General features: G+C 57.4%; 5 protein-coding genes across 5 annotated transcripts; 1 reads left to right on the top strand and 4 right to left on the bottom strand.

Annotated features, from left to right (window-relative positions):
• Positions 1–311: 311 nt before the first annotated feature.
• Positions 312–2,691, bottom strand: POJ06DRAFT_281932 (uncharacterized protein; the record flags this gene model as incomplete). Its single annotated transcript, XM_056189983.1, has 4 exons — positions 312–1,967; positions 2,019–2,140; positions 2,234–2,513; positions 2,632–2,691. 4 exons carry the CDS (start codon positions 2,689–2,691, stop codon positions 312–314), a joined length of 2,118 nt encoding a protein of 705 aa, XP_056043263.1.
• Positions 2,692–3,122: 431 nt separating this feature from the next.
• POJ06DRAFT_254540 (Tat binding protein 1-interacting protein-domain-containing protein) lies at positions 3,123–4,388 on the bottom strand (the record flags this gene model as incomplete). The annotated part of the gene is made up of 4 exons (XM_056187788.1): positions 3,123–3,488; positions 3,547–3,693; positions 3,748–3,818; positions 3,875–4,388. 4 exons carry the CDS (start codon positions 4,386–4,388, stop codon positions 3,426–3,428), a joined length of 795 nt encoding a protein of 264 aa, XP_056043262.1. The 3' UTR covers positions 3,123–3,425.
• Positions 4,389–4,441: 53 nt separating this feature from the next.
• On the top strand, positions 4,442–5,554 carry POJ06DRAFT_268691 (ESCO1/2 acetyl-transferase-domain-containing protein; the record flags this gene model as incomplete). Its single annotated transcript, XM_056189323.1, has 1 exon — positions 4,442–5,554. The coding sequence occupies one exon, from the start codon at positions 4,442–4,444 to the stop codon at positions 5,552–5,554; it is 1,113 nt and encodes a 370-aa protein (XP_056043261.1).
• Positions 5,555–5,609: 55 nt separating this feature from the next.
• Positions 5,610–8,395, bottom strand: POJ06DRAFT_117135 (uncharacterized protein). The gene is made up of 2 exons (XM_056184182.1): positions 6,167–8,395; positions 5,610–6,114 (listed from the first exon to the last, which is right to left on the bottom strand). Exons 1-2 carry the CDS (start codon positions 8,108–8,110, stop codon positions 5,665–5,667), a joined length of 2,394 nt encoding a protein of 797 aa, XP_056043260.1. The 5' UTR covers positions 8,111–8,395; the 3' UTR covers positions 5,610–5,664.
• POJ06DRAFT_117127 (uncharacterized protein) lies at positions 8,278–10,446 on the bottom strand. The gene is made up of 2 exons (XM_056184181.1): positions 9,980–10,446; positions 8,278–9,917 (listed from the first exon to the last, which is right to left on the bottom strand). Exons 1-2 carry the CDS (start codon positions 10,093–10,095, stop codon positions 8,681–8,683), a joined length of 1,353 nt encoding a protein of 450 aa, XP_056043259.1. The 5' UTR covers positions 10,096–10,446; the 3' UTR covers positions 8,278–8,680.
• Positions 10,447–11,283: the final 837 nt, after the last annotated feature.

Here is an 11,283-nt window from a genome sequence, read left to right as displayed (position 1 = left end):
CTTTGTTTCCACCGCTCTCACTTTCTTATCATAATATTTGATTTTGAGTTGTTGTTTTCGTGTTGCCCTCGCATGACAGCTGTCATAATGTCGTTGATGAGTAAACCTGCAATAAAAGCAATCCGACAAGAAAATGAAATCGAATTCCCAAAATCTTACGAGCCCATTAATATCGAATAAAACACGCACACAAAATAGCCAAACAATGACGACAATCCGAGTTTATGCAGATGAAGGCGACCACGGACATATGCAAAGACAAACGTATATATGAAGCTAGCCTACTTCTTAGACAACGACGACGACCACGCTCACCGAGAAAGTACGAGTCCATTCAACTTGCCTTCAACAGCGTCGACGGCGTCCACCGCGTTTTCTGTGTGAGTGGCGTCTTCTATCCTGCTTCGATTACTGCTCGAGGTCGAGTCGAGTTGCTCTTCGTCCATGACGAACTGCATCTCGTTCTCGTCTTCCTCGGACTTGCCGACACTGTGCGTGTGCTGCAGTGAGCTGTCCTCCTCATCGTCTTCCTCAATGACAAGAGTCGAGGACGAAACCGCCCGACGCCCGCTTGGAGTCCTCTGTACGGTACCGCCTGTGAACTTCTTCGTCGTTGCCAACGGCGAGGAAGACAAGAAAGAAGATGAAGAGCCGTTGGCAAATTCTGGTCCAGCAGTCGTGGTCGGCGCTGCAGTACCAAAGGAGGTATACCGCAGCGGGAGCGGGGATCCAATAGCACTCGCGTTGGTGCTATTTGAGTTACTCATTACCATGCCTCCGTGATGGCCATTGAATAATTGTCCAAATCGAGGGCTCTCACCTAATCCCATCCCTCGCGGCGGAGACGAAACGATGCCGTCCCCAATGGCACCAGTGCTGCCCAATCGTCCAGAAATCGAAGAAGAATATTCGCCGGCGTGCATACCGTCGTCATGTCGAGATCCGCGGCGGTGGCGTTCCTGGGGAGTGAGTAGCTCGTTAAGCGACGACGGGACGAAATCTTCTTCGTACGCAAAAGTAATGTTGTTGTTTGCTGGGTCGTCGGACAAAAAAGACTCTGGGTTAGAGGTATGATAGCTGCCATTCGCCCCGGTGTAAAAGTCGTCCTCGTCATGCGTAAGACTGGAGCTGCCACGCCATATTGAGGAGCGAGCAGGAAACGAGGACGAGACGTATCGTCGGCCAGAGTGATTGGACGACGCATTCGCTGTCAAAGTCAGGCCAAAGGGTGAGTGCGACATACTGCCGAGTCTAAGTGGGACCCCAGACGCAGTAGTCGTGGACGAGGCCATTGTGGCTGTGTTAGATCCAGGTGGTGACGAAGAATTAGAAGAGACCGGTTCGTCGGGTCCGGGCGACACGAATCCTGCCTTGCTGCCAATTACACCATTCTTGAGTGGTGAAGACAATCCATGCTCCGAATCGACGCCAAAGGCCGACATATACAGCGATCTGAGGGTGTGCGACGATGACAGTGCATTGAGATTGACACCGGAGTTTTGCTGTGGAAGCGATTGCGGAGGTGAATTGTCCAGAGACCCGAACTTGGCAGGGACCGATGCAGCTATTGGTCCATGTCGCGCCAGGAATGAGATTCCGTTCGATTCCAGCGAAGCTGGCATCGGCACGTCTAACGGACCAAGTGTGCGGGCCGACGACGGTGAGAGAAAGTTCTCTGCGGGCGGGGACGCACCATACTCGAGACCATAGTCTGGGACATCAAGCGGCTGAGTGGATGGAGCCGGGGCCGGCGTCTGCTGAGACGGCTGACGGTTGTGTTGCGCAATGAGCGAGCGGGCGAGTGCGGAGGGGTTGTTGGAGTAGGAGTTTGCGTTCAGGTCGGGAAGAATGTTGCGGGCCCCGAGCTGAAGGGGGCCGTAGTTCTGGGAAAGAGATCGATGATTCACTCGTCGTCCATCAGGGAGAATATGGGCCAGAGCACATTTTGCGCCGAACTTGCAGTTTCCCTAAATTCTGTTAGAAGCCTTTATCACCCGACAAGGTCATACAACACGCACCTTCTGGAAATACTTGCACGGGGCTTGCTCAAGCTGGGAGTCGATAGAATGGGAGAACGGGCACGTGTTTCCGGCCTGGCAGGTTCCTTGGCGAAAGAACTTGCAGGGCACATGCGACAGATCTGGAGAAGTTAGGTCAGTCATCAGTCTCAACATGATCTGCGGATGCGGAGGATCCGGCAGTGAACAGTTGTGAAGAAGACCGGAGGACGCACTCTTACTCGGGGGACTCCGGCTTGCCTCGAGCAACGCGGGCTGGGATTGGGCTTGGGAGCCTAGCATGGGCTGCGGGTGCTGCTGGCGTGTTCGTTGGGGAAGGATGACTGGGACCGGTGGCGGCTCGACCGGTGTAAGGCTGGGCGGCGCGGACACGGCGGCGGTTGGTGAAGGAGAGAGTTGGGCAGACAGAATGAGAACTTCGGCGGAAGTAGCGGAGTGCTGGAGTAGATCGTCGAGGTTCGCGCGGACGAAGGAAGCAATTGATCGGTGAGAGAACTGCAAGCAGTGAGATTATGAGTGTTGCAGCGGCGCGTGCGTGGCGGGCAACTTAGTCGATGGCGGTGAGCTCAGCAGCCGTATCCCGCAGGACCGTTAAGCGCAATCTCTTGCTGACGATCCGCAAAACTATGAAAACTGCTAACGCATGCCGGTGGTTCCGACGGCGGCTTGCCATACAAGGTTACGAACCTTAACGCGCTTTTAGTTTACCGTTCCACTTGAGTATGTGAGGGCTAGGGCTTCCCCGGTTGTGTGCGGCGCACGTTGGCGGCGGGACTCCTCAATTATGGAAAGTTTACAATTCAGCTTAATGGTATGACGATAAGAACAGCAAGCCCTCGTAGACCGCAGAAAGCTGACGAAAAGGCTGCCTTACTGCCCCACATGAGTCTCGATCTGAGCAGCGGAACCCCTGTTTCAGTTGGGAACCACGGACAGTTGGACAATGTGGTCGTCGTCGGCAGCGCGGGGCCAGCAGCTCTGGTCTGGTCTCAGTATGATCGCGTGCTGCGCTGTTTCGTCGTCGCTTAGTGCTGGTTCTGCTGGCACTATTGTTCCCATTTGACCCCTATTCCTGTCAATCTCCAATCTCATGTATGCGTGTCTCGCCAATGCCAGTTCAGGGCCACCAATACATAATTTCTTACTCCTTATCGTATGCTTGCACGTGTCAGGCAGCTATTAAATTAAGTATGAAATACATTACAGTCAACCAGAAGAAGTAGATAAACATTCACAGCGATGTATTGTTTTGCGAGTACAAACAATTACGACCCTGTCAAATCTTCGCCATTTGACGGACCACCTCAGTGCTCTGTGCGTCGTCTTCAATGCCTAGATCATCCTAAACCTGAGTCAGTACAACTTGTATACGGCAAATATATCTTATCTTATCCAGATTAAAAAGAATCAGACCCATAGTTCCTTGGAGTCTGGCACGTTCTCCCGAATTACACTCCAGACGTCCATAAACTGGGCAGCCGTCAGCCATTAGCATGTCATGCAAGTCAAACATGTAGAATGTGCAAACCATCTTTCGTCGCCTGGCCCATTCTTTGAGCAGCTTGGTCAACTCCGCGCGCATCTTCGACACTTCAGCTGCGGACAGCAGCGGCGCGCCCGCGTTACCTGATGCTGCTGAAGCCAGGAGATCTAACCGCTTAGAAGCTTTATCAATCTATCAAATCACCTTAATCTTGTTCACATGTCTACGGAGCCAGATTATGCGCACCTGAGCGTCTAGTTCAGCGTTCCGAGACACCAGATCGTCGGTTCGCGGTGTTTTCTGGACTTCTGCCAACTCTGCGAAAAGCTCAATATTGCTCAACCCATGGCTAAGTACCCGGGCAAAAACATACCGGTCTTCAACCTCGCAGCCCGCTTCCCCAGCGCCTCGTCCTCAGCCTTCAGTTGCTCAATTTCGGCCGCCATGTCCTCCTCACTCCTTTCCTCCGCACCGGCGTCCGCCTGAGCGAGACCGCCGTCCGTCTGCTTCCCAACATAAATCACTTGCTTTCCAAACGTCTTGGCATCAAGCTGGCCTCTAGTCTCCAGCGCTGCCAGCGCGCGATTAACGACCGGTCGCGACAGCGCGCCGTGCAGGTTTTGGAACACGTCTGTTGCCGAATACGGTCGGTTCTGGGAGATCATGTAGGCAAGGACTTTTGATTCTGCTTCATCGACAGTAGGAGCTTGTTGTTTTTCTTTTTTTGGAGCCATTTTGCTTTGAGCTGAATGCGAGTAAATGCTGGCAGAAGAATGTTTGGTTGGCAATGCCGCTGCAAACGCGAGAGTGGAGCTGAGGGGCTCGTACTGGAACGCGTGATCGACGCGTCGAAAATCAACATCTATACTGCCCGCCGAACTTCTCATTGTCCAATCCACGGCGGCTCTCGACGCTTGTCACAATAACCTTGTCTTTCACGATGTCGTCGAAGCAAGAGACGCCTCCCCGTCCGCGGCAACCAAGGACAACATACCAGTCCCGCCGGCGGCCGTTCGCCAGCGTGTTAAATTCCTCGTCATCAGCATGTCCGTCGTCCGATACGATAGTCGTCGCGTGCTCGAACCCGCTGTCCACGCCGCCATCTTCACCGCCGCCACCGAGCAAACGGTCCCGCAATCGACGACAACCGGTAACGACGAAATCTGCAGAAAACAAGAACGTGGCCACGGAAAGAAAAGTCCAGACCTATCTGTCGCTCTCGAACAAACCGCATCGGAAAACCTGTCTCCAATGCGGCATGTCCTACGACACGCTTGCGCCCGACGACATACGTCTGCATTCCAGATTTCACGCGCGCGCAATCGGCGGCGTGGACGTGACGATCCCGCGGCACTGCGCGCCTATCGCGACCGCGAGCTTGCAGCAACGGACGGGCCCAGCCCACCAGTTGTCGCAAAAGGGATCAAAAATCTACAAGTTCGCCGTGCGAGACCTATCGGGATCGACAGCGCTGCGGTCGGTCAAGACCGCTGTGGACGCCTCTTTACGGCTCTGTAACTCGGAGCTGTCGGCTCCCGACGAACGACTTGCCGCGCTCGTGCACCGCACCGACGCGACCGTGTTTGTCTGCGTGGCGGGCAGGTTCGCGGACGAAAACAGGGGTCCCGACGCCGCCGCCAGCAGCAGCAGCAGCAGCGGTGCACAAGTTGTCGTCGGGCTGTGTCTGGTCGAGCGCGCAGAAACTGGGTTTTTCATGTCCGTCGACACAGGACGGGTACTGCCGCGCACGCAAGAGACGCTGATTATGGGCATTTCGCGGATATACACGGTGCACTCGGCGCGCCGGACGGGAGTCGCCCGCGCGCTGCTGGATGCCGCGAGGCGGAACTTTGTATACGGGCTCGAGATCACGAAGGACCGTGTTGGTTGGAGTCAGCCGTCTGAGAGTGGCGGCAGGGTCGCGATGCGATGGTGCAGCGTGCCCATGACCGAGGACGAGGTGCGTGAGGATCGCGGGGATAAAGCGGGTGAGGATGTGCAAGGCGAGATGAATATTCACAGGAAGATCAAGGTCTATGTCGAGAGAGTATGATTGGATTGCATTGGATGGCCGTACAGCATTGATTATTCTTGCAACATATATATATATATACATGTCCCCACAGCTACACGTACTGTACATATAATACAAATCCACGAAGCTTAGTACTCAGGAGTACCCATGCCCCTATCCATCTTGTTGGCTCGCGCATCCCTCCGATTATGATTCGCATTCGCCCATCCCCCTCCGCGTCCAGTGCCGTAGCCAATCCCGCCCCGCCCGATGCGGCCGGCATTAGCCAGGGCCTGCAACCGACGTTCGCGCTCCTGGTGGGCCTGGAGCCGCTCGAGCCGTTTCTTTTCTGCCTTGCCTCCCCAAATCTTCTCCGGCTTCGGCTCGGTCGGGATCTGGTAGTCCGGCAGGACTTCGCGCTGGCGCGAAAAGTTCTTCGTCGGCGCGGCGTCGTTGTCAGAGTCATTGTCCGAGTCCGCCAGCTCGGGCTCCGAGTCCGGGTCGTACTTGTCGGCGATTTCATCGTACGTTGTCGACGTCACGATCGGCCGGTTACCGGCAAAAATGTACTTTGCCTCCAGCCGTTTCCGGAATTTAGGCTGCGTCGTCGGTTAGCAGACAGAGACCCAAGAAGCAAAACCCATAACGTACATCACGATCAAGAACTTTAGCCCATCCTTCCAGCTGCTCGTCCGTCCAATTCGTCCTGTTCTTCATCTCTGACCTAAACTTTGTGCCGCGCTGCTTCGTCTCAAACACGGATTTGTCGCCCGAGTAAATGCCCCAGAGATATTGCTCGTTAGGGTTCTCGGCGCGCTGGAACTCTTGTTCGTCCTTGAGTTGTTGCATTTCTTTCTTGCTTAACTTGTTCTCCCACGGCTTTCCTTTGGGCTTTTCGATCGTTCTCGGCAGCGGCGGCGGCTGCGACGCCGGGGCCTGGTCGTCTTTGTCCTTGTAGTCCATCTCCGGGTCCTCGTAGACATGCGCGAGCGCATCGACATCGTCGTAAGTGTCGTCCCGTTCGTCCTCATCCTCGTCGTATATCAATCTCAGACTGTCGAAAATCTTCTGCTTGTCCGACACCGTCGTGCCCCGGGCTAGCATCTCATCCGCGTCCGCGCCCGGCCGCCGGCCGTAGTGCAAGGTCCCAGGCGCAAACTCCAAATTCTCAAACCTGCGCCTCTCGGCGTCGTCGGCGTTGTCCACGACGCCATCCTCAATCGGCGCGACCGTCAACGACGCCACGGCATCGGCAAGTTCGTCAGGGTGGGTCCTGTCCGGCACCTGCTCGACAAGATATGCCAACACCTCCTCGACCGAGTTATTCTTGGCCGCCAGCAGCGTGACGATGTACTTCTCGGCCAGATGTGGGAAGATCTCCTTGATCTCCTTGACCATTCTGGCGTCGTCAAGGTCGAGCACGGTCCCTATCGCGTCGACGTCCATCTTCTTGATCCGTCGCTTGGCCGCGCGCGCGGTCTTGCGCGTCGCCGACTTTCGGAAACACGCGGATATGGCGGTGACCGTGGCGGGCGGCAGCTTGAGCTTGATGGTCTCGAGCGCGACGACCACGGCGTTCAAACGTTCGCCGCCACTGCGGCCGCCGGTCGACGACGCCGCGAGGTGCCGGACTCGCGCAACGATCTTGGTACGCACGACGAGCGCGGGCAGCAGCTCGCCCGGCCCGACCTCGTGCGGCGGCGGCAGCTGTGTCCGCAGGCCGTCGAACACTGTCGCTGCCGCGTCCGGGTTCGCGGCCGCGAGCCCCACGAACGACACGTACGCGACCTTGACGGCAACTTCTGCCGGCGTCGCTGCTGGTGCTGACTCCGGTCGTGCCGTAGCCGTGCTGACGATGGCCTTGAGTCCCGCGAACCAGGCGTGCCGGGTAAGCCACGCCTGGGCGATCTGTTGGTCCCGCAGCAGGATCCGCACGGCGTGGAGCTCCTCGACCGTGAACTTGCCGGACCGGATGCGGTCGAAGATGAACCCGCGCAGTCTGTCCGTCGGGCCGACGACTGGATCCTGCGTCGGGTTCTTACTGCTGCTGCTGGTGTCGGCCGCCGGAAGGGAGGCGAAACCGAGATGCTTAATGACTTTTTGAATAGCGGCGTGGTTGCCGCGAGCATAGAGCCGGACAAAACCCCAGATCATGTCGAGATTGCTGACGTGGGATGACAGGCAGTACTGGCGATACAGCAGCACAAACACGTTCCGTCGCAGCAGGCGCGCCATGGGATCCTGGATCTCGTCGCCGTCGTCGGCGGCTCGGGCCGCGTCCGGCAAACTGTCATGTACACCGTCGGCATCGACGGTGTCCCGGGCGAGCGAGACGTATGTCTGTAGGAACCTGATGAGGTGTGTCGCGCGCTCGACCGCGGATGGCGGCTGGGCGATGAAGTATTCCGTCATGGCGCACCAGCAGTCGAGACAGGATGCCCATAGCGACGGGGCCAACTGGCGGCGCACGGCCAGAATTGGGTATTCTGCGATCGGCGGGTTAGGGTCTGGTGCAGGTTGCGGGCGCTGGGGTTGGGCCGTAGGCGGGAGAGATGTTGATGGTGTCCGTGATGAGCTGGAGTCTGTTGCCGTCATTGAGCAAGTGGTATTTGGCGTAATGTTGCGGGAGGGGAGGTGTGGGCGGTGAAGCAGTGACTGAAGACGGAGGAGTGATGCGGCTCGCGCTGTCAAACTTTTATTTCGCACCGAATCGTTTTGGAAAAGATATCACAAGTGTGTGTGTTACTGAGTAAAAGACAATTCATAGGAATCGTTAATTTTATACTCTCAATTCTACGCTACTCATTCTAGCAGACTGCGGCTGTAGAAGTCGACTCATTATACACGAGATATCCATTACTATCACTCCAAACAGCCACTATACAACCGTCATTCGGAACTATGTACGTATAACACCAAAGCAGATCCGCGCCGTAACGAACGTACAATGCACCCATCCCCACTAAAGACCAATATTTAACTTTCAATCCACTAGTCCCGGTATACGCCAGAATAAAGCTAATAATACACCGTCCGAAAAAAATCCGCCTATCCCAAAGACCGTAAAAATACAATTTTTTCCAAAAAGAGCTACTGACATGCAGCACGTATACCGCAATTAACGCCAAAAAAATCAGCAAAAAATTGTATAGGATCGCGCGAGAACTAGGCGGCTAGGCCGGCCATACTCGCGGCTTCAAGCAACGCGTTCATGCCCTTCATGTCGCCATTGCCAGCCTTATCCTTGGCCATGTCGTTTCCGGCCGTCGAGTTCGTGCGCATTGGTGGCAAGACAGGCCGGTCTTGCTGGACGTTCGGAGCTGGAAGCACGTCAGGCAGGCTGCTCCTCCGTCTCGCGACGTAATACGGCTCCGATCCGTTCGAACTGACACTGGCTTCGCTGCCGGTCGACATCGTCGGCGCATGACGGACCGATGTCGGGTACCCGTTCGCAGCGTAGCTGTAGTTCTGTTGCGGCGGGGCGTGCCGGTAGTCGTACGAATACACGCCGTACTCTGGAGGTCCGGCCCGCCACTGCGGGTCGTACGGGGCAGGCTGTGGCGGTTGGGCAGCATACGACGGCGGCTGGCCAGGCGGCGCGTACTGCTGGGACGGGACCGGTGGCGGGAGGTTGATGGCGGGTCCCCATGTCCGCCTGCGGCCGCGATCTTCGTCGTCCTCTCCCGGGGCGGCGGTTTCAGGCTTGACATTGCCCCTGTCGTACTCGTGTCGGTAGTAGTAATAGTCGGCGTCGTAGTTTGGGGGCGGCACGGTCGCGGTTGCCGGCGGCGTGAAGGTTGTCGACGCTGGAAACCGCGGTGCGGCCGGCGAGTAGGCGTCCGCGATCGAGGACGCGGCGGACGGCGGAGCGTACGCGTGATGACGCGCAGCGCTTGTTCGTAAGATCGGAGACGGGAGAGGGTAGAGAGGAGACGTAGGCGTGTGGGTAGATCGGGCGGAAGTGGGCGGCTGCAGGAGCGACGCTGGCGACATAGGCGGTGAGCCGGACTGGGGCATCTGCGGCGTCCGCTGGCCGGTCTCGTTAGCATGGGGTTGCAGAATGAGCGGACCAGGCCGGTGCTGGTTCGGACGAAAACGTGACGGCGTCGGGAGCGTGAAGGATGAAGGCGGCGGCAGTGTATCGCGGGGTTCTAACGGCTGGGGATGCTGGGCCACGGGCTGGAGGTGGCCAGGGACAAGGTGCTGGCTTGTGTAGCCGGGCACTGGCGCCGACATGGGCGTCGTCGGAGCGGACACGGGTTGATGGACGATGCCTAGCGGGGTCGTGGTAGGAACGATGGCCTCGTTTGCGTGGACGGTGTGGGCATGCTGGCGGAGGTTGTCGAGGCGTGAAAACGTCCTGTTGCAGTGGCACCTGAACGGGCGCTCGCCGGTGTGTTTTCTAATCGGTCAGACCCTGAACGCAGGCAAGGCAAGTTGTAACAAGAATTTCAAGATACGTACCGGATGTGGCGGGCGAGATGCTCGGAGCGCGTAAACGTCATGTGGCAGTTTCCATAGCCAGAGCACTGGAAGACTTTTGGCGGCCGCGACTTTGAGCGGCGCGACGTCGTCGACATATTGTTGAGGGGCGGGACCTAGGGACGAGAAGAAGACGACGACGACAACAAAAATAAAAACAAGCGCGACGACCAGCAGGCGGCAGAGAATGAGGACCGGTAAGAGATGCGATGTGAAAAAGAACAAGCCAGGGCGCGCAGAAGGAAAGCGCGGCGGCGACAAGAAGGCGGATGACAGGCACGCTAAAGTGTCGGCTGTGGCCATTGTCGCCTAGCTGTCGGTCTGTTGGGGGCAATATAACGAACGCCCCGGGTATGGGCCCGCTTGTGCCGGCGGAAGCTACGCAGGTAAGGGGGCCGAACCCTGCTGTCTCGGCCCCAGAACAGCGCAGCGTTCCTGCGCAGGCACCAGTGTGCCCGCGGCGCCGGCCGCGGGCACGGCGGTTTGTGCCGCATCTGTGCCGACGTCGGCGCATCTGAGCCAGGGGCGCGGCGCCACTCATTGCGCGCGGCGGCGGTGCGAATAGGGAGCAAGTGCGGCGTCGTTGCGGTTGTGCAGCCGGGTTGGGCATTCGATTTGCACATCGATCGCACGCGACGACCACGCGAGAGCCGGCCTGGCTGCGATCAGCAGCGAGCGAGAGTCCAAAGGCACAGAGGCACTCGCCCTGGCGTGCCTTGTCATGAGCGTCGCGACAGCAAAGGACTGCGGAAAATAAAAAGCAAATAATGTGCGCATAGGCGAGATCGGTGGCCCACTAAACTAGCAAGTCGTCAAACTACTCTGCGTCGAGCGCACGCCCAGGGGCAGTTCCGGGCCAATCAGACAGGTTCTGGGAACAGCCAGCCTGATTCGAATCCGGCTAGGCAATAAATTGTGCCGCTCTGGCTCCGGAAGACCGAATTCGCCGCGAATTAGTCGGCAGACGGAGTCGACCGCGGTGATGTGCCCACACGTTGTGTGACGAACATCTTCACTGGCGTGGTGCCAGATGCACGACATTGTTTCCCTTTTGTTGCGTGCCTTGTCCCCGTGTTGTTGTCCCAGAATATATCCATGTATGCAATCAATCAGCATCCCATCTCCGGCCGCTTCCGCAGACCGAAGCGGCCCGTTGGTGGCTGCGCTGGCTAAACGATCAGCGCGAAGCCCCGTGGAGAGTTGCATGCTGTGGTTTAGTCTACAACAACAGCAGCAGCACCGCAGCCTCATCCGGAATGGTGCAGGTGGACTGATGGGACTAAACA

This window comes from Lipomyces tetrasporus (assembly GCF_029532465.1).
Source record: "Lipomyces tetrasporus strain NRRL Y-64009 chromosome Unknown POJ06scaffold_6, whole genome shotgun sequence".
Lineage (NCBI taxonomy): Eukaryota > Fungi > Ascomycota > Lipomycetes > Lipomycetales > Lipomycetaceae > Lipomyces > Lipomyces tetrasporus.
Note: the sequence above shows the minus strand (reverse complement) of the source record. Positions and strands in the feature narration are given on the sequence as shown.